Below are 26,570 nucleotides of genomic sequence, written 5' to 3'. Positions count from 1 at the left end.
TTCTCAGGGCTCTGGGTCTGCTGAGTGAGCTCCTTCCTTAGATGTGGGTCTCGACACTCAGAAAGCTTCCAGATGACACCTGCCCCAGCTGCTCTCCTGGAGCACTGCTGCCTGTCCTGACCTGGCCTCTGCTGAGCTCCAGCCAGAGTAAATAAATTAAAATACCAGTCATCGAGCAGAGCAGCTCTGAGCGGTGTTTGGTGTCCGTAGCCTGGATGGGGCAGAGCAGTATGGTCACAGCTCTTTGGCCTTGCCCAAACCCAGTGGACCTCAGCACTTGACCTGCGACTTCTCTTTCTTGAAGCCCTCCCACCTTGGCTTCTGTGACACACCCTCTCTGTTCATTTTTTATCTTTTTTGGTATCTTTGTCTTCTGTCTGCACATCTAACTCCACATTTTCTTTTTTTTCCCTTTTTTTAAAAAAATAACTCCACATTTTCTCACTGGGTCATGCCATTCACTCCCATGGTTTCAGACACATCAATTTCCTATTATTTTCTTTTCTTTCTTTCTTTCTTTTTTTTTTTTTTTTTTTTTTTTTGACAGGCAGAGTGGACAGTGAGAGAGAGACAGAGAGAAAGGTCTTCCTTTTGCCGTTTTACTAATTTCTGAATCTTCTCTATCATCAGCCCAGAATTCTTCGTTGAGCTCCAACTCCTAAACTCCTACATTGATCTGCTTCATGGATTTTTTTTTTTAAGGATTTATTTATTTATTTGAAAGGCAGAGTGAGAGAGAGAGAGGGAGGTCCTCCATTCACTGGTTCATTCCCCAGATGCCTGCAATGGCCAGAGCTGCGCCAATCCAAAGCCAGGAGCCAGGAGCTTCTTCAGGGTCTCCCACGTGGGTGCAGGGGCCCAAGGACTTGGCCATCTTCTACTGCTTTCCCAGGCCACAGCAGAGAGCTGCAGCGCGAGGAGGGGAAAGGGAACTCAAACTGGTGCCTATAGGGAATACAGGCACTGCAGCCAGTGGCTTTTACCTGCTAAGCCACAGTGCAGGCCCCCACCAGCCCCCTCTTCATGGATTCTTACAGTGGGGTGATCTAAACAAACTTTAGCTTAACAATTCTAAAGCCAACTCCATCATTTTCCCAGTGGGTGGTTCCATTATCTTCCTGATCACCCCAGCACAGAAGCTGAGAGTCATTCTGGATTCCCCCTCCACACGCACACACTCCTGTATACCAGCAGCTTAAGGAAAGCTGATGCTACTTCCTATAGCCCGTTACCACTGTTTTTGTTTAGTTCCTAATTAACTCAGACCTCAACCAGCTGCAGCCTCCTGTTATCCCTGCCGCTGGTTTTGACCTGTTCAAATCTAGCCTCCAATTAACTACCGGAGTCATCTGTCTGAAGCATAAATCGTAGCTTCATTCCCCTGCCTGCAGTCCTTCAGTTGCTCACTTTCACAGTGACACTGAATTTTCTTAATGTGCCACCCACAGGAGGCCCTTGCTGACCTCTCTCCTGCATATCTCTGCTTTGTACTTCCTTAAAAATAAACTTGAATTTATTTACCAGTGCTATTAAGTTTCTTTTCAAAAAAAAAGTTATTTACTTTTATTTGAAAGGCAGGGAGAGACAGACAGAAATAGAGAGATCTGTCACTGGTCTACTTCCCAAATGCCCACAACAGCCAGGGCTGGGCGAGACTGAAGCCAGGAGCCTGGAACTCAATCTGGATCTCCCATGTGACCCAGGGAGCCAACTAGTTGAGCCTTCAGCTGCTGGTTTTCAGGGTACACATTAGCAGGAACCTGAATCAGGCAGAGCTGGGACTGAAACCCAGGCACTCCAAAATGGGATGCAGGTGTCCCGAGCGGCACTGTAGCTGCTGCACCAAACTTCTGCTGCTTTATCCTGTACTCTGTGCTGCAAATACAATTTGCTTGTGGCTCCCGGTTCTCACCATTGCTCTTCTGCAGGCCTGGTGTAGGCCTGGCGGTTCCTTCGCTGTGCATTGAATGATAGTGAAATACATAAACAGGAGACCCACTGGACTGGAAGTGCTCCAGGTTCAGAGCTCCTGGAATACGGTACTAGGGACTTCACTCACCTCAGAGCCTAAAAAACTGAAGGTGTATACAAACCTGCCAACCTTTCTGCTGTTGATCTTAGGGTGGGAGGGGACTGAGACCCAGCACTTTCCCGGAACTGGGGAGACTTAATTACTTAGCAGAGCTGAGTGAGTAAGCCATGTGGTTAAGAGTGGGCTCTGGAGTTCTGGCAGCCTGGTTAGAATCCTCGCTGTTCTTCTCACTAATTAGCCTCTCCTCACTTTATCCATCTGCAAAATAGGTGTAATATTAGTCCCTATTTCACAGAGCCATTAAATAGATGAGTCAGTGTAGCACCTGATACAAATACTGAGTAAAAGTTGTTTGCTATTATTACCGAAGGAAAGGAAGCTGACTTTTGGTCACCTGCAGGTGACAAACAGTTATAAATTTAACCTAGTAGATGTGGAAGAAACTCAAAACGCTTATTTCAGTCCCTAGTCCTGGGTTCTTACCTATCTGTATTACATCTGAGTGACTTAGTCATTCCTGTCTGTAGAATGGGCAGGAATATGGCTGCCTTTAGCAAGTTACTGCACCATGAAGGAGCCAAAGAAGAAAGAACAGGGGGGCCGGTGTTGTGGCCCCCATATGGGTGCCGGGTTCTAGTCCCGGTTGTTCCTCTTCCAGTCCAGCTCTCTGCTGTGGCCCGGGAAGGCAGTGGAGAATGGCCCAAGTGCTTGGGCCCCTGCACCCGCATGGGAGACCAGGAGGAAGCACCTGGTTCCTGGCTTTGGATCAGTGTAGCTCTGGCCGTAGCGGCCGTTTGAGGGATGAACCAATGGAAGGAAGACCTTTCTCTCTCTCTCTCTCTTTCACTGTCTGACTCTACCTGTCAAATAAAACTAACTAACTAACTAAATAAATAAATAAAGCCCCGGCCTGCAGCGCCGGCATCCCATATGAGTGCCTGTTTGAGTCTCAGCTGCTCTACTTCCGATCCAGCTCTCTACTGTGGCCTAGGAAAGCAGCAAAGGATGGCCCAAGTCCTTGGGCCCCTGTACCCATGTGGGAGACCCGGAAGAGGCTCCTGGCTCCTGGCTTTGGATCAGCTCAGCTCTGGCTGTTGCAGTCATTTGGGAAGTGAACCTGTGGATGGAGGACCTCTCTTTCTCTCTCTGGTTCTACTTCTCTCTATAACTCTGTCTTTAAAATAAATAAAATAAATCTTTGAAAGAAAGAGAACAGAAGGGCTGTCACTGCGGCATAGCAGGTAAAGCTGCTGCCTGCGGTGCCGGCATCTCATTGGATTCCGGTTCGAGTCCCGGCTGCCCCACTTCTTTTTTTTTTTTTTTTTTTTTTTTGGAAGATTTTATTTATTTTACTTGAAAGTCAGAGTTACACAGAGAGAGGAGAGGCAGAGAGAGAAAGAGATCTACCAGCCACTGGTTTACTCTCCAGATGGACGCAACAGAGCTGCGCCAATCCGAACCCTGGAGTCAGGAGCTTCCTCCAGGTCTTCCCGCACGGGTGCAGGGGCCCAAGGACTTGGGCCATCCTCTGCTGCTTTCCCAGGCCAGAGCAGAAAGCTGGATTGGAAGTGGAGCAGCCAAGTCTCCAACCAGCACACATATGGGATGCCGGCGCTTCAGGCCAGGGCGTTAACCCACTATGCCACAGCACTGGCCCCTGCCCCACTTCTGATCCAGCTCTCTGCTATGGCCTGGGAAAGCAGCAGAGGATGACCCAAGTCCTTGGGCCCCTGCACCTGTGTGGGAGACCCAGAAGAAGTTCCAGGCTCCTGGCTTCAGATTGGCCTAGCTCCAGCCATTGTGGCCATTTGGGGAGTGAACCAGCAGATAGAAGACCTCTCTTCCTCTCTCTCTCTCTGCCTCTGCCTCTCTGTAACTCTGCCTTTCAAATAAATAAATAAATCTTAAAAAAAAAAAAAAAAAAGAAGAAGAAGAAGAAGAAGGAGAACAGCGAGCTCTGACAGGAGGTCCCCCATGTCTCTGCATCCTTTTCCACCTGTCCCAGAGCCCTCAGGCTGCCCCAGGACCCTGGGATAGCAGTGATAATCCTCCTGCCTTGGCTTGTTTCCATCCTCCCAACTCTCAGTCTTAGAGAATCCGGGAGCCTTCGTGCCAAGGTCTGATGAAGCTCACTGTGTCATCTCTTTGGGGACATTGACTTAATGATCTCCCCTCCTGGGAAGGAACCTTGCCTCAAGGACTAGAAACCTCACGGGTGGAATGTGGGGTTCCTTCTGCTTTGTCCATGAGATGCTATCTGGGCGAGGCTCTGTGTGCACTGGGCACTTGGGAACCCGGGCTCAGGCTACTGCTCTGCTTCATGCCGGGTGTGCCCAAGTAGAATGGACAGGGGGAGATATCTCTCACCATTCCAGACACACCTCATTTTCATCTGCTTACTCTCTGAGATAAGGCATTTAAACCTAGCACTTAATTGCTGGAAAAAGGTTGTCAAAAATATTACAAGGTGCAGAGTCAAGACTCTGGGCATAGTGCTTGACCCACACATCACCTTATCTCACAGCCACGCCCTCCTCTACTTCTTCGGTTTCTTTCCATCTTTCTCCATGGCTACTGTAGTTTTCATTTTTGTAGAAAAGAAAATGGAATGTCCTCTCTTCATGTCCTAATCCTGGGCAGGGTCATGTGCTAAAGTTAGGCGGATTAGAGAAGAAATACTCATAGCATTAAGGCTTCCTTCACAGTAAGTCACCTAGTGATGTGCCTGCACCCAGATTCGTCAAGGTGTGCGACTTCATCAATGCAGATTCATCGACCTGTAACAACACCTGTTACCGCAGGCATCGTGGGGGCGGGGAGATGAGGGTCTCCCCGTTAGAGTGCAGGTCCTTCTCCGTCCTGCTGTCAGTCTCTAGAGGAGGCCTGGGAGTAAGCATTGTCCTGAAACCCATCGGGTGATTCTTACACTCACTCAGGTTAGAAAACCATGGCTCTGAGGTTGGCTCTTTAGTCTGGGACGTGTTGGAGTAGGGCAGAGAATCCTGTGGGAAACTAAGCAAGCTTTTTGAATAGGAGTTGGGAGGGTGCTTGAAGTCTAGTGGATACATCCTTGTGCAGACATCTGGGTGCTCCTGATGAACACATTTTCAAAGCTGTGGCAGAAATGGGAGGCTGTGGGGTGGCCCCCAGCATTTTGCTGGAAAGTAGAGAACACTGAAATAATGACCCTTCCTTCTCTGCCCCCACCCCAACAGATGGCACTAACCAAAATCTGCCAAAATATACCAGCTGAACTTCAGCCTCCTTCACTTAGCAAGTCCTTACTGAGTACATTCCCTGTGTTGGACACTGTAGTTAAAAAAAAAAAAAAAAAAAAAGTTTGTTTATTGAAAGGCAGAGCTACAGAGAGAGATCTTTCATCTGCTGATTCACTCCCCACGTGGCTGCAACAGCCGGGGCTGGGCCAGCCAAAGCCAGGATCCTGGAACTCCATCCAGGCTCCCACGTGGATGGCTTCTACTCAGATACTTGAGCTTCCCAGGAAGCACATTAGCAGGCAGCTGGATTGGAAGCAGAGTTGCAGAGTAGCTGACCCGCGTGTCAGACAGTATTTTAATGGTGCTTGGGGTACATCAGTGGACAAAGCAGAGATCCTTGCCTGTGTGGAGCTTACAAGCCAGAGATGAAAAATAGAAAATAAATAATGCATATAATATGTGAGTAAATTATGTAGTATGTTAGAAGGTAATAAATGCCATGGAAAAAAGAAACAGCAGAGCAGGGAGATGGGGCTGGGTGGGGGATGAACTGCAGTGTTCAATGTGGTGGTCAGCATGGCCTCAATGAGTGAAAAGCAGGAGGAGGGCAGTGAGCGGGCCAGGCAATTATCTGGGGAAATGCACCCCAGGCGTAGAACAGCCAGGCGAAGACCCCACAGGAGGAGCGGATCTGGACCAGGGAGGCTGTAACAGCGGGGGGTGCCGAGGACTGTCAACCCTCTGCCTCGCCTCCCTGCCCTGCAGGGGCCATTGCTAATCAGACTGTCCGCCTTCAGTGCTGCTGATGGTGGGAGGCTTGGAGAATGGCTGTCAGGCAGAGTGATGGTTCCAGAAGACAATATACAGTTTATCAATATTGAATTTTGTAGCTTGCCTCCGCCGCCACCGTTACAGAGAGCCGGCCAGGCTTGGCAATGTTATTTGATAATATAATAATCATCATTTATATCGCAGCTCTGGAGGCTGCTTCTGACAACGGCTGAGTACCTAGGTGTTGGAGAGAGAAAACAGGCCCTGGAAAGGAACATGAACCAGGTTGGAATCCATGACCCTGGAAAAGCTGGACTTTGGCCTCTGCCACCGACCACCAAGAGGGGGTAGTTCAGTGGAAGATGCCATGTGAGGATAAAAGCTGGCTTAAAAATTATGCCCCTGAGGGTATCTAGCCTTTGCCTCTTGCTGTCTCTGGTTAGGTAATGCAGGGTGTTAGAAGCTGAGTTCCACAGTCTGTTGGCGAGTAATAAATGCAATAGATGCAAGTAGAGCTGGTTCCTCGGCTCACGGAGTCCAGCAGGTGGACAGTGAGCTGCAGTCTGAGTGGCTCTGTCAGCCCAGTGGCACACAGCCATCAGGAGCATGGGGCTTCCAGGAGAGGCATTAGAGAGGAAGGACATGGGTCACTGCCTGGACACGCAGGTGTAGGTCTCTTAAATCATATCTCAAAGCCGTTCTCTCTTGAAAATGGTGTGAAGAGTCAAAGTTTGGGAAGGGGTTTGTAGCCTGGGGGGGCGGGGTAGGTGTGAATTAGGGCAGGCCCACAAAATAAGACCCACAAAGCAAAAACAGTCCAATACCATTCTTCAACCTTTTTAATAAGCTGGTCTCTGCCCGACGCCTTTGTTCTCCAGCTCCACCGCGAGATGTGATGGTTTACACGGCAGGACGGAGCTTGGTCCCTCACGAGGGGGGATGTTCAGAAGCCCAGGGGTACCGGCTCTGCGGCTGCCCACTTTGCTGACTGGCATGTGCCCATGACCTGTCCCCTCAAGGACGCTGATGGAAAGGTTAAGTGACCTCAGGGACCCCAGATGCCAGAGCGAAGACAGCAATAGGGGGAATTGCTAGGAATACAGCAGGAGACGTCCCAGAGATATTGGGAGTTTTGGAACAGGATGAGAATGAGAGCGGAAAGAGTAGAAGGAAGCTTTGGGTTGATAGCAGTGGTATACAGTGGTGGGGGGGTCCTGGAAGAGAAAGTGGGGACTGCTTCCTGTTGGAGTTCTGAATCCGCAGTACCAGAAACACTTGGAAAGGTTTTTGTAGAGCCAACTCCTGTCCCCTTCACCCACCCCAGGGGGATACAAAACATGTTGCAGGGTTTCCAAGGTGGGGTAAGGGGCGGCGGTGGGAGAGCAGAGCCAGCCCTTAGCAGGGGAGAAGGGTCAGCAGGAGGCTCCTTAAGAGCTGCGTGCATCTGGTAAAATCCTCACTGGTCTCGTCTGAGGCTTTGCTATCAGAAGATGGAGAAGCACTGCTAGGCTAGAGGGCGGGAGACACTGGTCTGAGATTCAGAGCTGTCACTGGCGTCTGTGACCTTGGACAAATGGCTTCACCTCCCTGAGTCTCAGCTGCTTCTGCGGAGGAACCAGGCAATCCGGCTTCAGGGTTGGTTGCTCAGGTCTCTCGCTGTGAAGTGTGGCTATGTGACCCCAAAGATGACAGGGGCTTCTCCACCACGCAGTGCATCTGGGGGACAGTGGTGCACAATGTCCCTGTGACTCTGGGCGGTTAGGATCCTGCCGACCTGCGACCAGCTCATCCATCTGTCGGCTCCCAGGCCGGAACCACGTGTGACCATTTCTAGAGCTTTCCCCAGAGCAGATCATCGCCTCTGTGGGCATGAAGTGAAAACTTAGATGAACAAATGAAGACAATAGGCGCTCCGTGGCCAAGTGAGTTTGAGAATCAGTGGGTTCATCACCATGCCCAGTGTCTTGGACAGATTCCACAGGCTCTTTAGGATACCAGCATGTGGATCTCTTAAGAGGGGGAACGAGCCCTGCTTCTCAGGCTGAGGTGATCAGAGAGCTCCTTTCTCAGGGGGCGGGCATCTCATCAGCTCAGTGCTTCCTAGAGTACGCCTAGAAGGAAGGTCCCACACCGGCAAGCTCTGTCGTTAATGACAACGCAGAGTGAGGTAGCCCTTCCTCTCTTTCCCCTGGTTTCTGACCAGGAGGTGGGTGGGCATGGCCCAGCTGCTACCATGGACCCCACAGGCAGCAGTATTTTGTGCTGGTCCTCTCAAGGCAGCCTCGTGGGCAGTGCCAGCGGTGCCAGGCTGGTATGCCCACCGAACTGGCGGCCCTCACGGTTCCCGCTCCCCAGCTCCATACCCCCCTCCGGGGGACGCCCAACAGGGAGGTGGAGAGGGCAGGCCAGCATGGGCACTGCCAGGGCCACAGCCTCTCCTGTAACCTAGCACGAGGGGTGAGGTGGCTGGACTGACAGGTGCTAACTGTGGGCTCTCTGATTTGGGGGTTTTCTGTGAGAAAAAGAAAAAAAGCTGCCAGAGACCCCCACTCTGGGAAGCCTGAGCGGGGCTGGGGCGGAGAGAAGCTTGGGGAGGAGGAATTGGCTGTGTCTTATCTGGGCAGGAAAGGTTAGGTTGCACCGACGGTTTGGGTACCCGTCCTCCACATCCAGTCTCCTCTGTCCCCTGGCTTGGCCTCATTTTGGGTTCTTTCTGTCCCCCCCACCCCCAGTTCTGCAAGCTCTCCCTCCTCCCCCACCCCAATCTACTTCTCTTCACATCCCCTCTGCCCGTACACCCCCCCCCCCCCCGCCTGGCAGCCTGCCTTGTAGGAATGTTAATTAGCATTCACGATTTAATTAATTCAGTAGCTAATTAATGATTGGGGACTGGGGGGGTTGGGAGCTGGGGTGCAGGGGGGTTGGGGCTGGAGGTGGCAGGGAGAACTGGCGGAGGCTGCAGAAGGCATCGCAGATGGCTGTGCGGTGGCTGGCACGGTGCCCACCGCCATAGATGCAAACACACTCGCGCGCACGCACACGTACACACACACACAAAAAGGAAGGGGTGATCGAGGAATAAAATCAAAAGCAGAGAGAGAAGGGCACAGGGGCCCTGGGAACTGGGGCTGTGGGGCTGGGGGTGGGGAAGGCTCTAGATCTATTTGAATCTGCTCCGGAAGTGGAAGAGGAGGAAAAAAAAAAAAAAAAGGAACAACCACAGGCGCAGAGAGAGGAGAGCTCTCCCGATACCCCACCCCACCCCCACCCCACCCCAGTCACCCCTCCTCCCTGGCATGGGAGTCATGGGCACCAGCTGAGGACAAGGTCCCCTCCCTCTGCCTGCCATAAATATTGGCACCGAAGACCCAGATTCAGAAGGACGGGGCATTCCAAAGAAAATAGTTTTGCTTTTAAGTTGCTTTAAAAATATACATATACGTGTGTGTATATGTGTATTTTTAAAATTGCACCCGTTTTGGCGTGAGGGCGAAGGCGAGTGCAAGAAGGTGACCGAGCCAGGAGGAGAGAGCGCAGATGGCTTGGTGGTGGTATGGTGTGGTGAGTTGTGGGGGGAGAGAGGGGGTCTGCAGAGGTTGGGGGTGGGCGGAATGAGGACCCTGTTTTCCTCTTTTCGTTTTGCTGTGGATGAAGGAGAGAGAGAAAGAGAGAGAAAGGGGGTGGGGAGAGAAGCGAGACAGATGGCAGAGTGGAGAGGCGGCAGCCAGTGCCGGCACTGCCCAGCCTGGGCGGACCCAGCTCCCTCCGCCTGCCAGCTCTCCAAATGCCACCCTTCCCCCATCCTCCCCCTCCCCATCCCCCCAGCTTGGCACTGATCTCGGGGAGAGAGAGGGAGGGAGGCTGGGCAAAGAGCATCTGTTCCCTCCATTCTCCCAGCTCCATCGGCTGCCAACCTAGGGCCATCGTCTGCCTCCATCACCCTTCCGCCCGCCCGCCTACCCACCCAATCCCAAATGGGTGCTGAATCAGGTGCCGAATCTGGCTGCCTCCTCGGGTACCAGTCACTGTGCATTGCTGTGTGTCTGCCACCGCTGCCTGGCACTCATGGGGCCGTGTGTGTGTATGTGTGTGTGTGCGCGCGCATGTACGTGTACGAATAAGCGTGTGCTGTATGCGAGCCTCCTGGGCATGGGTGGGGGTTGGCATCGCGGTTGCCAATCTAGTGTCCAACCAGAAGGACTGAGGATGGAGTGGGAGCTGGAGGGGGACGGTGTGGGGCCCGGGAGGGGAGAAGAGGGGGCATGAGTTGCTTCATGCTGTCGGCTTGCAGGCTTTGGCACTGCAGCTGCCACCCCTCTGCCCACAGAGATGGGAGGAGGCTCATGGAAGAGGGCAGCGGCGGGAGTCCCCGTGTTCTGGAAGGAAGGCGCGGACATGGAGCTGTTGGCATCACATCTGTCAGGCTGGTGCCCAGCGCTGGGGCAGTGGGGAACGGGGGACCCAGGAGGCAGAGAGGAGGGGCAGGAGTGTGTTACTGGTGTTACTGTCCCTCTGGAAGCTTGGCTTTGAGCAGTGGCGGGATGATGATGTGGCCAGCTCTCTTCCAGCCTGAGGAAGTAGTGTGGTGGAGAGAGTGGCCAGCGGCGTGCCCAGAGGAGTGGGAAAGCCAGGGAGGAGGGACTGTGCCAGTGCTCTCCAGGAAGAACTTGTTTGGGATGGGGTCTGGCCCTTTGTCAGAGAGTGATGGGAGACAGCGAGGGGTCTAGGGTGGGAAGTGGGAGGCACTGGCACTGCCCATGGAGCCTGGCACGGGCTCTGGCATTGTGTGGGATACAGGAGGGTGTCAGGGGCTCCTGCCAATCCGATTGAGAGGGCTGTTGTGCCAGAAGTGAGAAGGGAGGAGGTGAGATGCGGTGGGGGTGTTGTTTGGGAGAGCAGACTTCTTTCTGCCAGGACTCCTTCCCATCCCTCTTAGGCGTGGGGAGAGGAGCAACAGACGGAGAGCGTTGTGAGGACACAAAGGAGGAAGCGCGCCATTGCCAAGACCCCAACGAAGAAGGATGGAGAGCGGCTGGCAGTGCTGCCTGGCCCCTAGCCAGTTTCCTGCGGAAGATGGCCAGCTCCTCTCGCCGGGTCTGTGTGTACCACTGTTGTGGGCGTGGGGGGTGGGGGAAGAGCTTGCTTGCTGAGCTGGGCTCTAGGGTGGGAAGGGCACCTCTCGGTGGATCCCATTCGGACTCTCCACTCTAACAAGTGAAGTGTCTGATTTTTCTCCCTGGGGCCTTCCTCTCCTCCCCCCCACTTCGCCTCACCCCTCTTTCATCTTTCCATCACCACCTGGGTCCTACCGCTTGGCACCCAACCAACTGGATGCCGCCATGCTTGGCAGTGCTGCACTGGCAAGTGAATGGTGTCTCAGATCCTGGCGCTGCGGCAAACCCAAAGTCGCCAAACATGCTCACACCGCCACTCGGCGGCAGTGAGAGGGGCCATGCACATGCAAGTGCCAGGCATTGGGTGGAGCTCTGTGATGGGAAGTGGCTTGAGACGATGCCCCAACAGCTGGGCTGAGTCAGTACCCCCAGACAACCCCTGCCCTGCCTTCCTCTCCACTGGACACTCCACCTCCCTTCTACCCCTACCGCCTTTGAGAAAGGGACTCAGACGGGACCGTACTCAGGGTTTGAGCGACTAGGCAAGGAAAGAGCACAGAGGGACAAGGGCACAGGCTGTGGCCATCCCCAAGTCGTCCTCCAGGTCAATGGACTGTCCATCTTTCTGAGCAGCAAGGCAGAAACAAATCCTAGGAGGGTGAAAAGAGAGCCTGGGGAGAGCCATGCCAGCTACTGGGAGAAGAGGTTGGAAGGGAAGAGCAGGAAGGAGAGGCCCTCGGGCCTCGCTGCTGGATGGGGGTTTGTACTTGAGTGTGTTTCATTCTGCTGTGTGCGCTGTGATTGGCTGAGCTGCGGCGGAGATGTAGTTCCCTCTCATTTATTGAAAGGTCCATACTCGAGAACAATCTTAGAAAGAGGACCAGAGAGGTAGGCTGGTGTTAGGAAGACACAGGCACCTGGGAAAGACTGTGCAAGAACATTTTGTGTTTTGGAATTTCTCAAAGGCACCCAGTTGGAGTTGGGTACGCTTCCCTATCTTTGACGTCTGCCTCTGGAAGGGGGCCCGAGGATTAGCCACGAGCCCTGGTGGAGAGGAAGGCCCCTAGGAGGAGAATCCCCAACATGTAGGGTGACACAGACAGGTCCCCACAAAGCTGGGCCTGTAATAAATTCTAGCAGGCTCTGCTTCCCTGCCTCCTCGTAGCCAGAGTCTGGCTCTTCTGGTGGGAAATCTGGCTCTGGGTGATGGTGACGGGGAGGGTGGGTGGCTGCGGCAGAGAGGGCTTGCCCAGAGGGAAGTGAAACCGTTCAGTGCCCGTGCTGAACTGAGCTGCTCAGGGATGGGGGGCTCGTGGCAGCACCTCTGGAAGTGGGTGGCAGCTTCAGAAGAGGCGAGGCAGTTCACACAGCAGAGGAGAAAGGCAGCCAGCCAAGGGCTGAGTGGCTACGCTTCTGTCCTTTCTCCTACTCAACACCAGCCGACGTAAGCAGAAGACACTGTCAGATCTCTGTTATGTGGCAGGGTGGGGGGATGGCATCAGGGTAGTGAGACACAGATGAGGGGACGCGAGGCCCCTGTATGGCAGGCCCTGGTGTAGCAGGGTTGGTCCTGGGTGCTGCAGCACCGGGGCAGGTTGAAGGTTTTCATGGGGGGGCGGGGTGAGCTCTCTGGCCAGTGGTTCATTCACTCCAACGAGCACAGCATCACTGTAGGAATTTCAGTTGATCTGTGGTGGGGCCTAGGAATGTGCATTTTAAATAAGGACTCAGGGGACCGTCATGTAGGTGGAAGAAACTTTCAGATAGGCCATTCAAAGAGGTGGCAGCCCCCCGTAGGACAGTTGGTCTAGTCTGGATTTCCCTAGATTTTTTGCATCTTCTTTCCCAGCAAGATGCATGACTGTATGCTGTCGTACAGTATCCCTGCCTGGGGTGCACGTCATGGAACACGCCTGGGTGAGGTTCGGCTGTGGGCAGGAAGACACAGGTCAAAGCAGGTGCAGGTAACTTGTTAGAACAGGGATTCTTGTCGGCGGAAATGAGCATGAGAAAATTGTTTTGGGGACACTTTCAAAAGTCACTCTTCCTTCACCCCCAGATTCTGATGCCTGCCCATGTGTTTCTGAAACCTCATCCTTGAGGACCACTAGGTTAGGAGCATGGCCAAGAGACTTCTCAGTGATCTATCAGATCTGTCTGGATTTCGTTTCGAGGGACAGGATGGGTCCTGTCACTCTTCTTCCTGGAGGCAGGCCGGGGTCCTGGCAGGCAGGGGCGGGCAGAGGGTGGGGCCCACTCACTGCCCACAGTCAGCAATTGCAGATGCTGCAGCTGTGTGGGCACTCGGTGGGGACGTCCAGTGTGGGCCATTCTTCAAGTCCAGTTGAGAAGACACGGTGTGTGGGAGGGACTATCGATGAGAGGCAGGCCCTGCTGTTAACACTCGAGTCGGCGTGGTAGCCATGGCTTGTGTAAGAACGTGCTCTTGGTCGTAGGATTGATTGTAAGTCAACCCGGGTGCTGCGTCACCTTCCCTGATCTCCTTGGCCAGGTTCAGCTTCTTGCTGGTCCACCTATAATCACTCAACCTGCTGCTGCTTCTATTTCTGGCTTCAAGCCAGCTTGGGGAACTGCAACAAACAAAAGGTCCAGGTCCTTGTCTGTGCGGTGTATGGAGGGCTGTCTGGGTCCTCTAGTTCAAGGTCACTCAATTTGATGTTCTTCCCACAAAGTCTCTCCCAGGAGGGGCTTTCCCTGGGGAAGTGCGCCATCTTCCCCCACACTGCATGGGCCACAGCCTAGGCCTCCTCCAGGTGTCTTCCCTCTGATTTTCCAGCATGGTGTGCCCCAGCTGTAACCCTGTGAACTCTGAGGCTGCATCCACAGCCTCCTTGGTACCGGGGCATTTCTCCCCAGCAGTCTGAGAAATGCCAGCCTCATGTGTGCAAGTTTCTGACTTGGAGGCTTCTGCGAGAACTGTTTCCCCAACGCCAGGCTCTCCGTGTTACCCAGGCTCCCAGCCCGGTTCACCCCTGTGTTCCAGACAGATGCCCTTTGAGCTTTCCTAACAGTCTCCCTTGGATTTCCCTCCACCTCTCCCCTTGCAGCATCCAGGAGAATTTGAGGTCCTTTCCCCCAGGGTTAGTGGCGAAGCGCCCTTCCTGGGACTGGAGTTCTCCTCTTTCTCTATTTTTAGCTTTCCCAGCCTCCTTTTGTGTGAGGAAACTCAGCGTGTAAACACCTGGAGGGTGTTTACACCTCCAGGAGCGTGGGTTATGGGTCTGGGGTGTGCCATGTTCACGTTCATCAAGCTCCATCCTGCTGGCCCGTGTGTGGTCTCTGCTGCTGCTTCCCGAGGGTGTGCCCGCCTGATCCACTGCTGGAGTTGTGTACAAGACACTCTGTATTGCAGGCGTGACTGTCTCACAGAGACGGAGGATCAGAGGGTGAAGGACTGTGTCGTGAAACATGTCCGGGTGGTGGAGGTCCGGGTGGCCGCGGACCTGTTCCATGAGCCCTGAGCCTGGAGCATTGGCTTTGTTGGTTCTTACGGACTCCGCCGGGCGGGAGCAAGGTAAGAGCGGGTTTCATTTTGTGATCCTGTTGCGGACCCTGGCCAGTAAGGCTTCAGGTCTTCTCAGCCTCTTCCAGCAGACTGGTTCTTGTTGCTAGTTGAGGACTGGGCACCCTGAGCCATCCTCTCAGACTCTGGCTTAGAATAAACAGCTCTAGGCTATTGCCACTTGCTACCTCCCGGTATTTACCCTGGTGGTGAGGAGGGTAGACTTTAATTTGGGTACTTCCATGGGACCATATAGGACAGAAGCCCTAGGACTTTGCCCCAAGCCACAGAAGCCTGCTTTTATGAACCAGGCTCACTTCAGGGATGGTAGGGGAGGGTCTGTACAATAGGTGTTGCTGTGCCAAGCACTCGCGCCGAGTCTGTCACTCCACTGGAGAGGCAACGTGACTTAATCCTGGTGACCTGGCGGGTACCTCCAGCACTCAGCAGGGGCTGTGCTGACCCAGCCCCCTGTCCACCACAACAGCCACTAGGTGTTGCCCGCCGGAGCAGGAGTGCTGCCCCTCAGGACTTCTGGGCTGAGACAGGCGCTCAGGAGCAAGGCTTCCAGCCACCAGGAACGAGACACACGAGGGTCAGCCCACGTCAGCAGTCAGCCAGGCTTGTTTCTCCCTGCTCTCCAGGGTCCCAGGTAAGTACAGTTGCTTTGAGTGAACTCCTGCCTGCTGTTTTGAATGTCCATGGTATAGGAAAATACTTTGGAGGGCAAGAGCTGAGATTTCTGGCTATGTTAACTCCTAGTGAAAATGTCACAGTTCAAACTGCAGCCAGCCTACCTTGGTTGCCAACCCCTAGAATTCCCGACACTGCGCCTGTAACCACCCCACGCCAGGTGTTTGTCAAGGGTTTCTTTAAAACGTTTCCTCTTGTTCTCATTTTTTTTTTATACACAAGTCACATTCCCAGAAAGCACAGAGTGAAAAAGCTTCTTTCCTCATACACATGCTGCTAAGAAAATAGTTTTATACACAGAATTTCAGCAGTAGAGAGAAAAGGACAGGGACAGAGGGTACAAGAGAGACGCTGAGAGGCAGGGGGAGGAGGGTGGCAGCAGGCTCAAGCACAGGGCGCCCGCTCTTCTCCTCTCACCTGCATTTTTGGTATCATCAGCTTAACGAATTCCACCCCATCCCCAGTTTGCCCGAGCGGAAGTGAATGGGACAGGAAGTGAGATTCACAGACTACGTGGGGACTGGGGGGTGAGCTGAATTCTGCACCCTTCCCCTCTTTCCTGCACATCAGCCACTCCTTCTGCATCAGCATGGCCACACAGCAGAGGGACCGAGAGACCAGAAAACCTACGTCCCAGGGCTGGCGGGCTGTGTGTGGGTCTGACATGGATGCTGGCGGTAGGAGCCTGCAGGGGAAGGATGGGAGAAAACCTTGAAAGGGGAAACGTCTTAGGGAGTAGAAAATGTCCAGAGGGCATGGGGATTTCACAGGCTTTTCTTTGCCAAGATAAAGCACTTACTTCTTTACCCTTTGCCACCTCAGCTGGGCTTTGGGGTCGCCCAGTTACAGGTGAGGCCCTTTCTCTGGGTCAGTCTGTGGGTCCCCTTGGTATTAGGGAGACTCATCCTGTGCCTCAGTCATCTCCTTGTCCGTCCATCTGCTCCCCTACCATCAGCTCTGGACCCCTCAGGTGGGTCCTGCCTCCTGGGGCTTCGTGGAGGAGCTGGCTGGGCTGCAGGGGGCAGGAAGCAGGGCAGAAGATGAGGGGGAGGGAAGCAGATGGGAAACAGGGGACCCTGCAAGTGGTCTGTGAACGAAGTAAGTGAGAGAAGAGGACGGTGGCCAGGAGGTAAGCACGCCTCGGGCTGACAAACCACGTGGCCCCACATACCCCTTGATTCCTGGGACTGCCACGATTCTCTTGGCAACAAACTTTTCTAACTCACAGCCGGGAACAAGGGGATGCTACCTGTCCTGATAAGTACTCAATTTCGGGGAGTCTCGCCGCTCCCAGCCCCCACCTCTGAGACGGGCTGGCATGGGAAGGCTGCCCTGCTTACGGTCCTGTGAGGACCCCGGACCCACAGCCAGGGGTGAAGCCATCCATCTTCCAGAGGCGAGCTGGCTTACAGAAGCCCTGAAGAAGGGGGCAAGTTACACAGACAGGAAAAACCACTTTTTTGGTGGGAGAGTTTTTTTCTCTGTATTTTCAAGTTTTTTAGTTCATTCCTCTGGTCTCTCCATCTCTCCGTCGTGCCTATGTGCACATGCACTCTCATTTTTGTTTAGTTGGGGTTTCTTTTTTTTTTTTTTTTGGTTGTGTGTGTGTTTCAGTTTTTTTTTTTTAAAAGAACTTTGGATTTGCCATTGGTGGGCAGCGCTGGTCCCGGGAGGCTGGACCCCTCCCCCCCACCATGTGACAGGGCTAGGACAAGGGGCAGGCCCACAGCTGCTGAGAGGATCTCGGTTTAAAGCCTTTGAGAATAAGTTGCTGCAGTTCCCAGGGTGCAGGGAGGGGGCTGGCAGAGGGCTTCCTGGCAGCGGCTTCCCCGAGTCCAGGCTGCAGGGAGGAGGGAGCCGGGGAGCAGGAACTGGGAGCACTGCCCCCATGTCTCCCCGCAACCTCCAGTTTGGTTAGAGTCCCAAGGGCTCCCTGCCCTCCGGGCCCCAGCCCTGGGAGCCAGCTGGGTATTTGGAAAGTCTGTGAGCGGTGTGGCGCTCTAACGGGGGAGGAAGGAGAAGAGGGAGTGGCAGTTCATTTGTTTTCTTCTCCCCCTCTTTGTCTTGGGTTTTCTTCTGCTGCTTCTGCTGCTGCTGCTTTTTTTTTTTTTTTTTTTGGTGTTTTCTCAGTGGAGTAGCACGGGGTGGTGTGTGTGTGTTTACAGGAATGGGGGCGCGCTGGGAGTTCAGTGGGGAGGAAGATGGAACCAAGGCTCGCTGTTGCATATGGCGGGCGGGCGGGCACGTGTGAGTCCTCAGGAAAGAGCTGGGCTGAGGGCTCCATCTGCGAGGACTGGCGGGTGAGGGTGTGTGTGCATGTGTGTGGGTCTGGGGGAGGAGGCGGGACTCTGCTGGAGGTGGGGTGTGAAGCCCACAGAGGGTGGGAGTGGAGATTCCCACAAGGTGGGCGGAGCCGAGGGTTGGGGTGAGGGATCTGAGCTCCCCCCAAACACCCCTTGGGGCAAAAGAGGGCGCCCTGAGGCCCTCCCCTCTCCCTATCTTGGTTTATCTGTTTATAAAGCTAGAAGTGTAGAGGTAGTAGTAGTTTTTGGGTTGGAGTCCGTGTGAGGTAATCTTGCTTCCTCTTTGGCAAAAGCCACAGCAGCTGTGGCAGCAGTGGCAGCGTTGGTGACAGTGGTGGGTGGGCCCCCGGAGGGCGGGGCCGCCTTGCGCCTGTGGGCCGAGGAGCGCAGGTGGGAGGCCAGGGCTTCTCGCCCACTCAGCAGCACCTCACATGCCAGGCAGTGGTAGGTACAAACGGGCACCCGCAGCGGGGGCGGCATGGAGCCCGCAGAGCCCCGCCCAAAGAAGCAGAAGGACCTCTGGTGGGCAGTAGCCGGGGCCTCCCCATCAAACGCCATCTTGCACTGGCGGCACAGGTAGCGGTGAGTCACGTCCACCGTGGAGATACCGGGGCTGCCCGTCAGCAGGTCGTCGGCCTCGCCCTCCCCTGGGGCGGGCAGTTCAGGAGGCTTTGGAGGCGCTGTGGCTGTGGGTTCGGGGGCCTGGGGCGGTGGCTGGAGGAGGGCATTGGGGAGCAGCCCAATGAGGGTCTGAGGTATCACGGGGTTCATGGGAAACAGCCCCTTCTTCATGCCGTACAGCTGCTGGAAGTAGGCGCCCTGTAACTGGGGGCCAAAGACAGCTGGCGGAGCCGCCCCCCCTGCAGGGGGCAATGGGAAGGGCAGGAATTGGCCCCCCAACAGGGCTGGGACAGTGGCCTTCAGTGCTTTGAGGTTCTTGAGGGCGTCAGCGGAGGAGTTGGCGGGGGCCCCAGCCGGCTTTCGTTCACCGGAGACCTTGTCCCCTGGGGGCTCGGGAGGCGGGCCCGGGACAGGGTCGGTGGTGCCTGCTGCTGCGGAAGTGTTGGTTTGGTCGGGCCCGGGTCTCTGAGGTAAAGGGCGGGCTGGGCCAGCAGTCTGGACCACTGTGGTAGCAGGCAGGACCGAAGTGGCAAGGCCGAGGAGGCCTGAGGAGGCTGCAGGGCCTAGGGAGATGAGAGAGCGGTGAAGGGTTAGGCACCGCCAGCCTCCGCCAGCCTCTCCTGCCAGAGGCTACCTCCAGCCACATACTTACCCACTCCCATCACCCAGCTTCCAAGCCCCCTCTCCTCCAGGAGCCTGAAGCAAAGGGAGGCCACAGGAGGAGGTGAGGACGGGACAAGAGTCAAGAGGGAAATGGGCGTGCCATTACAGGGAGCTGTTCGCTGAAGTCCAACTCCTCCCAGCTTCCCCACTCACCTGAATTAAAAGGAGCTAAGCCGCCCAGCGGGGGCTGGGCCAGAGCTGGGCCAGACAAGAGGACCGGGGCCAGGCGAGGCAGGGCTGGGGTGGCCCCGAGGGGCACAGAGGCAGGTGTGGTGGCAGGTGGGGCCTTGGGAGCCGGAGGTGCCTCGGGTGCTGGGGCCAAGTCATAGCACTTGCTTTCGCTCTTCAGCTGGGCCCGGACTGCCTCTTTGAGCTTGGCCAGGTGCTGGCGGGAAAAGAGATGGCCTCGGCAGGAGACGTAGAAATCGTACTTGACGTCACAGTAGGGGCAGTCCGTGCGCTGGGCTGCCGGTGGGCCCTCGCTGCTGGCTGCAGCCCCCGCAGCGGCCGCCCCCTGCAGTTTGGCCTTCTTTTCCTTGGCACGAGCGTTCTGGAACCAGACCTGGATAACTCTCTTGGGCAGTCCGATCTCCTCCCCCAGCACCTCGCACTCCTGCATGGTGGGGGTACGGTAGGCTTCGTAGCAGGCCTTCATGATCTTCAGCTGCAGGCTGCTCATCTGGGTCCTGTAGCGCCGCTGCCCCATTCCGTCTGGAACCCCAGGCCCGCCTGCTGCTCCCCCGCTGGTCCCCCCAGCTCCTGGGGACTCTGGTTCAGCCAGGCTGGAAGCCGACGAGTCACTCAGATCTCCTGCAGACGGACTGCAAGCCTCACTCTCCGGAGAAGGTTTAGATGGTTCCTCTGGGCCCTCGTCCTCACTGGGGGGAGGGGGTGGGGGTGGGGGTGGAGGAGGCGGGAGAGGCAGGGGTGGCTCTGGTGTTGGGGTGGTGGCCTCTTTCCCAGGCGGTAGGAAAGGCGGGGGCCCGGAGGCAGGCGGGACTGTGGGGTAGGGAAAAGCAGGTGCATCCCTCTTTGGGGCCTCCCTCCCAGGCCCATCATCGATCTTGCCCAGTAGGAGGTTGAACTTGGGGAAAGGGGCAGGGCTGGGCGTGACAGGCGGTTTCACTGCTGGACTGGGCACCCCCCCAGGGGTGCTTCTGAACTGGCCTTTCCTCTCGCGGGCCCTGGTATTCTGGAACCAGACCTGCACCACTCGCTTTTTCAGCCCCACCTCCTCGGAGATGCAGTCGAGCATCTTGCGTGTGGGGTTGGAGTCCTGCATGTACCAGCGGTACAGGATCTCCAGCTGCTCCGGCAGGATGGTGGTACGCAGGCGCTTGTCCCTGGGGGGCTCGCCCTCCCCGCCACCCCCGGCTTCGCTACCAGTGGGGGACAGGCTACCGTCCTCGTGCTTCCGTTTGAGGGGTGGCCCCGGTGCCGGCGGGGTACCTGCTACCAGGGGGTTTCGCTCTCCGAACACCAGCAAGGGCAGATCTAGTAGCTGGGTAGGAGCACTGGGCTGCACAGCCGGCAGGAAATGCAGCCGGCGGTGACTGGTCAGGAGGTCTTGGCTGGGGAAGGAGACAGCGCACTGGTCACAGGGGTGGGCTGGCGCTGGCGCTGGCGCTGGCGAAGGCGGCGCCTTCCCTTCAGGCTCTTTGCTGGCCACCTCTGCTGCCTGGGTTTGGCTTCGCTCCTCCCCATCCGGAGCTGCCGGGGGCGGACCCGCAGGCCCTGCCGGGGGCTCGAGGCCCTGCTCCTCCTCCGCAACGTCCTCCTCCGCCTCTGCTTCTTCCTCCTCTTCTCCTCTCTCTGCCTCTTCTTCCTCCTCTTCGGGGGTCTGGTCATCGTAGCACTTCTTAAGGTGCCGCACCAACTCAAACACGCAGGAGAAGGTGGCATGGCAGCGCCTGCAGCCAGAGGCCGCCCCGGCAGCCCCTCCGGTTGGCACGGGTCCCCCCTCGCAGGCATTTTTCCGGGCTTTCTGGCGGGCATTCTGGAACCACACCACCACCACACGGCTAGCCAGACCCAAGAGACTGGCAAGGCGCTCCACCTCTCCATCCTTGGGGTAGGCACTGGTCTCAAAGAAAGACTGCAGGGCCTGGGTCTGGAACTCCGTGAACTTGGTTCTGGAGAAGCGGCGGCCCGCGGGCACCAGGGAAGGGAGAGTCCCCCTGGAGCTCTCTTCCTCCTCCGGGAGCCAGCGTCCTCCTGTCCGGCTCCGCTCTTCAAGGGTCCGGGGGCCCCCTGCCTCGGGCTCCGGGACCAGGAAGGGCGGGCCCAGCTGGGGAGCAGGTGTATCCAGAGACCCAGCGGAAGGCTTGGGGGCCTCTGCGGGGGGCGGGTAGAGACTGTCGTAGCTCTTGCGGAACTGGGCAGCGTACCGGCTCAGGGCCTCGAAGGGCAGGAAGCGGCGGTGGACGTGTTCCTCGTGGGTCTTAAGGATGAGCATGTTGGAGAAGAGCTTCCCACAGGCCCCGCAGGCCAGCTTGTCCCCGCCCCCTGGGGCCTCTGGCGGAGGGGGCGTCGGGGGCGGCGGCGCAGCCTGCTTCCCTTCGTTGTACTGGATCACCAGCTCAAAGCCGAAATTCTCCAGAAGGGCCTTGGCTGCGGTGCGGGCGGCCTCGTTGGGCGAGGGGTGGGGAGGTGAGGAGGGCCCTGCCTCGGGCCCCTCTTCGGCGGCTGCGGGGGGCCGCTCCCACTCCTGCTCGGCCAGCTCAGCTTTGGGGGGCGGGGGCGGGGCAGGAGGGGTGGCGGCCGGCAGGGTCAGCATGGGCGCAGGCCCAGCGAGCGCCAGCTTGGGCCCCACCTTGAGGTCGTGGAGGTAGAAGGGCAGGAGCAGCTGCTGCTGCTGGAGCTTGAGCAGTGAGTCGGGCACCAGAGGGAAGGGGGGCAGGACTGGCGGGGTAAAGAGGGGCGCTGGGAATCGGTGCAGGTCCAAGGGAGGGGGCGGAGGGGACAGGAAGGGCAATCCGGACACGAAGCTACCGGGGTCGGGACCCTTCTTCTCGGCGCCCACCTCCCCTTCGCTCTCGCCGTCCCTGGGTTCTTCTTGGCTACGCTCCTGCCCCTCGGCCTTGGCGTCAGCCTTGGCCCCCCGAGAACGAGTCTGATGCAGAACCGAACGCATGTGGATCTCCAGGGTGGAGCTCTGGTTGTAGGAGACTCGGCACACGGTGCATTTAAAGGGCTTGTCGGCAGCTGCGGCGGTGGCAGCAGTGGGCGGGGCCCCCGGCTCTCCCCTGGCAGGGGCAGAGGGGTCGATGGCGGCCTTCTTCATCTTATGCAGGTGGGACACAGAATTGTAGTGAACCAAGAGGATGTTCTTCTGTGTGAAGGACTCCTTACACACGGTGCACTTATAGGGCCGCGCAGGGTCGAGAAACTTGTCCAGGGCAAAGTTCGTGGTCTTCCGGTAGGTCAGAGGGTGGCGAGGGTCAGCTGGCGTGGGCTCTGCAGAGCGGGGCTCCCCCATGCTCCCCTCTTCCTCCTCGGCTGTGGTGGGTGGAGGGGCCACTTCTTCAGCTTGAGCGTCAGGCCGGGGCACTGGAGAGGCGGCTGGTGAAGGGGCTGGATCCGGGCTTCCTGAGGTCTTCTCCGGGACCTCGACTGGGGCCAGCGCAGGCTCGGGAAGAGGATCTGGACTGGCTTCTGGGGGCAGCTTGGGGCCTTCTGAGGAGACAGAAGAGGCTGTGATGGCTCAGTTGTCTCTAGCCCTTCCTGGTCCCTGGAGCCCAGGTGCCCTTGCTGTCCCCTGCCTTACCTGCTGCCTGCTCTCTGCTGACCGTATGCTCTGGCCCAGGGGTGGGGGGCTCAGGGCCGTCCTCCGGGGGGCTCAGCGTAGGCCCCGGCAGCACTTTGGTTGTAAAGGTCATCTCGACTGTTGTGGCCTGTGACGGCAGACACCCTAGTGGCTTCTCCACCACCCACGAGGTCACACCTGACCCATCCGCCCCATACCCAGACCTGCACCAAGCTCCTTCTTCATGGATCCGGCCTCCTGTCTGGACAGAACCCCCCCCCCCCAATTCCTGCCCTTCCCACAGCTGGGGGCCAGCCACAGCTGCTGCCCCTCCCCGTTGGCTCCCTCTTTGCTCCAGGCTGCCTGACCCTGGCAGGCCTGTGCCTGCTGCCCTGCTCCCCAGGACTTCAGGAAGTGAGCAAGGTGTGTAGCTTTCTCAGCTCTGAGCTTCGCTAAAAGACCCTGTGCTGTGCTTCCCTGCGCGGGAACCCCGACCCTTCCTCCCCTGCCCCTGCTCACCACCACCAGCAGCTTCTCCACGCACTCGGGCACCACGTTGTGAAGGTGGCTGAGGTGGAAGTGCAGGGCAGGCCGGCCCACCAGCTGCTCCTGGCACAGCGGACACCTGTATTTGGGCTGCACTGCATGCTGGGAGAGTGTATGAGCTCTCACCTGGTCAGACTCTGGGCTCAGAAAGCTGCAGTATGGACAGCAGTACACCTAGGGGCAATACAGGTGGCAGAGGAGGTGTCATGGGAAGGCAGGGACCCGCCACCCCACGGTACCTTGGATTCCTGAGTGCACGCTGGGCCCCATTCCCAGTTTAGAAGGAGCCAGACAGGAAACACCTGGGCAACCACAAGTCTCAAAAGCTGGCACTGCCCTTGCATGGGATAGAGGCCTGGCTGAGGCCACCACCTCACATGCCTCCTAGAAAGCAGGCCTGTGTGGGAGGGAGGGGATGGGATCCAGATGCTCATCTTAACACACCTGGCCCTCGGCAGACATCTGGAACAGGTGTGCTGGAGGGAGCGGGAGTTAGGAGGAAGAGGCCGAGCACCTGGGGCGTGTCTGCAGCTGGCAGTGACGCAGTCCTACTGCACGGCACAGTGGTAACAAGTACAGCCCAGGGCCGTGCGGTCGGGAGGGCCCGGAGGCCCAGGACCGCGTCTCAAAAGCAGAGGCTGGGAACCCGCTCAGAATCAACACTTTCAGGCCACAGAGCAAAACAGCTGCCCAGGTCCGGGGACCGGGGACTTCGCTGTGTGGTGCTTGTTGTCATGGTGAATCATTTGCTTGGGGTCCCAGCAAGGGAGTCCCAAGACAGTTCCGTCTCCGGGCTCCTGGGGTGGGGCAGCAGTGAGTATTTGGGTTTTGCCCTTTTCCTTCCATTTCTTCCTTTCTTTCCTCGCCTCCTTCCTCTGTCCACCTCCAGTCTTTCCTGCCATCTGCTCAGCCCCTCTCTTCGCCTCTCCTCCCATTCCTGCCATCCCTTCATCTCCTTTCCCTCTGTGCTTCACCCCTTGGGGCCAGCTCTGCCCAGTGTGTGCGAAAAATGTCACTGGACCCAGGCGAGAGCAGTAAGCAGCAAGTATGACAGCACTGGGGCTGCCTTGGGGGTATGAGCGGATCTCAGGCAAGCCCGACCCTGCCTCGGCTCCGCCCCGTGGCCCCAGTTCTGACCGTGGTCTGGTTGGCACCGTCTCTGGAAGGGCCAGTCTTGTTCTCCGCCTCTTCAGAAGCTGAGGATGAAGGGAGAGAAGATCGAGGGTCTCAGACAGCCCACCCCCTTCATTTCACAGCCCCCAGCCCCTAAGATGATGTGTAGCATACAGCTTCCAGGGCGGGGAGGTGGGCTTAAGGAAAAAGGGAGGGAGAAGGGCAGGAAGGTCAGTAGGCAGGTGAGCAGGATGGCCAGGTGTGGGTGCCCAGAGAGGGCGGAAGCACCTGGCCTTCTGCGGCTCGGCATGCTTTCCTCCCGACGACCCCCCCCCCCGCAATCAGGTTTGCACCTGCTTTACTGCAAGGTCCCGGGCGTCTCAGAGAGTATGAGGCCTGGGGGGAGGGGCATCCACTGAGCGACTCACCCGCTTGTTCTGTCTTGTGCTGGGCATCTTTCTCAGGGGTGGGCGGCTCGGCCGAGGGGATGACAGGAGCTTTCCCTGTGCAGGAACAGGGGAGGGCCGGGGTAAAGAGGTGACCCTCAGGGAGGGGAGGACATGGGGCTGAGGAGGCCAGAAAGCAGCCAGTCACGAAAGACAAAAAGGCTGCATGACTCAACTCGCAGGAGAGGGCGAAGAGCCACTGGATTAGAGCTGGCAGGGCCCAAGGTCGTGCTGGGCGTGTGCAGCAGTAGGCGACAGAAACAGAACCAAACTCAGCGCCCTGCCCGCCTCTGCCGACCCTGAAAGTGGGGGGCCCAGAAATGTGGTAGGAGGGCCCCCAAGAGGGACGCGGAGGTGGAATGGGAAGCGGGAGGCGGAAGGTCCAGCAGGGAGATTAGCACTCAAGCAAGAATTGACAGATGTGTAGGAATTTATTTTCGGTGGCGGCCTAATTAAAGTGTTAAAGTTCCTTAACTCCATTCAGCCCTGCGCCAGGATCGTTAGCTATTGATCTGGGCCCCCTCCAGCACTTAACTCCAGCCGGCATATTGGCAATTCAATTAGCACCAGTCAATGCCGCCTGTTCCTGGTTCCCGCTGCCCGTGCCCTTGCCCTCGCCCACTGCTGGCCCCTGGAAAGCCCGGCCGCTTGTGCCCACCTCCCACAGCCCCTTCCGGGCTCTGTTCCTGCACCCTCAGTGGTGCCTGGCTGGCTCTTCCTCGCCTCTGCTGCTACAACCTCAGCCCTGCTTTAGGGATGAAGGCCTCCTAGGAGACCGAAAGAGGCCGGGAAGCTTGTCAGGGCCTCTTCCCACCCCCACTGCCTTTGGAGCATGCTCACGGCACTTGGCTTCTTCCAACAGGTGTTGGCCCAGCATGGAGCAGACTCCATCCGTGTCCCTCTTGCCCTCTTCTCTCTCCTTCCTGGCCAGCTCCAGCCTGCCACCCCCATGCCCAGCGTTGCTAGGACACCAGTCTCTCCCCTCGCTTCGCGGCCTGCTCTCCACCGGCAGCATGGTGCCTGCCTCCTCCTTCCCCTCCCTCCTGAAGCCCCGCCCTGTCCCACCATCCCTTCACAGCCCCGCCTCTCCTCCCCTGCACCCCTTTCTCCACAGCCCTGGACTCCCTGCCCAGCCCGCGTGTTCCTCACCGGGAGCCCGGAGCTGCGCGTGGCTGAAGCTCAGGATGCTTTGCAGAGCTGCCAGTCCTTCCTCGGCTGTCGGGCCGCTCTGTAGCAGCTGCAGACGCCTCTGGGCCTGGGCGTCGCGGTGCGCAGGTGCGCGCAGGTGCTGCAGCACGGCCAAGCGGGAGGGCGTCTCCCAGGCACACAGCAGGCAGCGGTACAGCCCCAGCTCGGCCCCTGCCTCTGCTCCCTCCATTTCCAGCAGAAACTAGAAACACAGCAAGAGGCTGGCTCAGGCCCGGAAGGGACGGCGCCGTATCACAGGGGACATCTCTGCCTCCCCTACGGGAGCCTGACTAGCAGCACCTGCTTCCCCCGACTTGAGCCCCCTCTTCCCTCCTATCGCCCCCTGAGTACTACAGTCTCCTCCTCCTCCTGCCAATCCTGCACCCTCCTCGTGGTGAATGCCATGTGGGCGCATCCTCTTGAACCTTCAACAGTGACGCGTGGACTGAGCTGGCACGGACCCCTCCCTCCAGCCCAAACACCAGGAGAGCTGAATAAAGTCTTCACTTCATCAGAGGCCACTGTCCTTTGGTTTCTCTCTTTCTCCCGTCTGTCTGAACACCTTGTCCCCCGGGTGCGCACATCCTGGGTTTC

At 57.3% G+C, this 26,570-nt stretch overlaps 1 protein-coding gene and 1 long non-coding RNA gene across 20 annotated transcripts in view; one reads left to right on the top strand and one right to left on the bottom strand.

Annotated features, from left to right (window-relative positions):
• The first annotated feature begins 9,232 nt into the window (after positions 1-9,232).
• LOC103351179 (uncharacterized) overlaps positions 9,233-26,570 on the top strand; it is a 31,233-nt gene continuing 13,895 nt past the window's right edge. For 2 of the 17 annotated variants that reach the window (XR_016217940.1, XR_016217938.1), the window contains exons 1-5: positions 9,237-9,582; positions 9,919-10,011; positions 10,349-11,119; positions 14,509-14,670; positions 15,146-15,310. This is a non-coding gene — a long non-coding RNA (uncharacterized LOC103351179). Of the gene's footprint in view, positions 9,583-9,918; positions 10,037-10,075; positions 10,127-10,312; positions 11,120-14,508; positions 14,671-15,145; positions 15,311-25,650; positions 25,805-25,902; positions 26,064-26,172; positions 26,493-26,570 lie in introns of those variants that run through there. The other 15 variants (XR_016217945.1, XR_016217944.1, XR_016217943.1 and 12 more) reach the window with 15 other exon arrangements.
• ZFHX2 (zinc finger homeobox 2) overlaps positions 15,591-26,570 on the bottom strand; it is a 28,876-nt gene continuing 17,896 nt past the window's right edge. The window contains exons 4-10 of one of the 3 annotated variants that reach the window (XM_051822679.3): positions 25,938-26,178; positions 24,771-24,845; positions 24,367-24,425; positions 23,203-23,403; positions 22,705-22,831; positions 19,092-22,631; positions 15,591-18,838 (exon numbers count right to left, since the gene is read on the bottom strand). In XM_051822679.3, coding sequence (XP_051678639.2) covers positions 17,865-18,838; positions 19,092-22,631; positions 22,705-22,831; positions 23,203-23,403; positions 24,367-24,425; positions 24,771-24,845; positions 25,938-26,178 — 5,217 coding nt within the window. In that variant the 3' untranslated portion in view covers positions 15,591-17,864. Of the gene's footprint in view, positions 18,839-19,091; positions 22,632-22,704; positions 22,832-23,202; positions 23,404-24,366; positions 24,426-24,770; positions 24,846-25,628; positions 26,179-26,570 lie in introns of those variants that run through there. The other 2 variants (XM_051822682.3, XM_089309865.1) reach the window with 2 other exon arrangements.

The sequence above is a fragment of the Oryctolagus cuniculus genome, chromosome 12 (genome assembly GCF_051225735.1).
Source record: "Oryctolagus cuniculus isolate XC-2025 breed Fujian yellow rabbit chromosome 12, ASM5122573v1, whole genome shotgun sequence".
In the NCBI taxonomy this organism is placed as follows: Eukaryota; Metazoa; Chordata; class Mammalia; order Lagomorpha; family Leporidae; genus Oryctolagus; species Oryctolagus cuniculus.
This window is presented reverse-complemented; position numbering and strand designations above follow the sequence as displayed.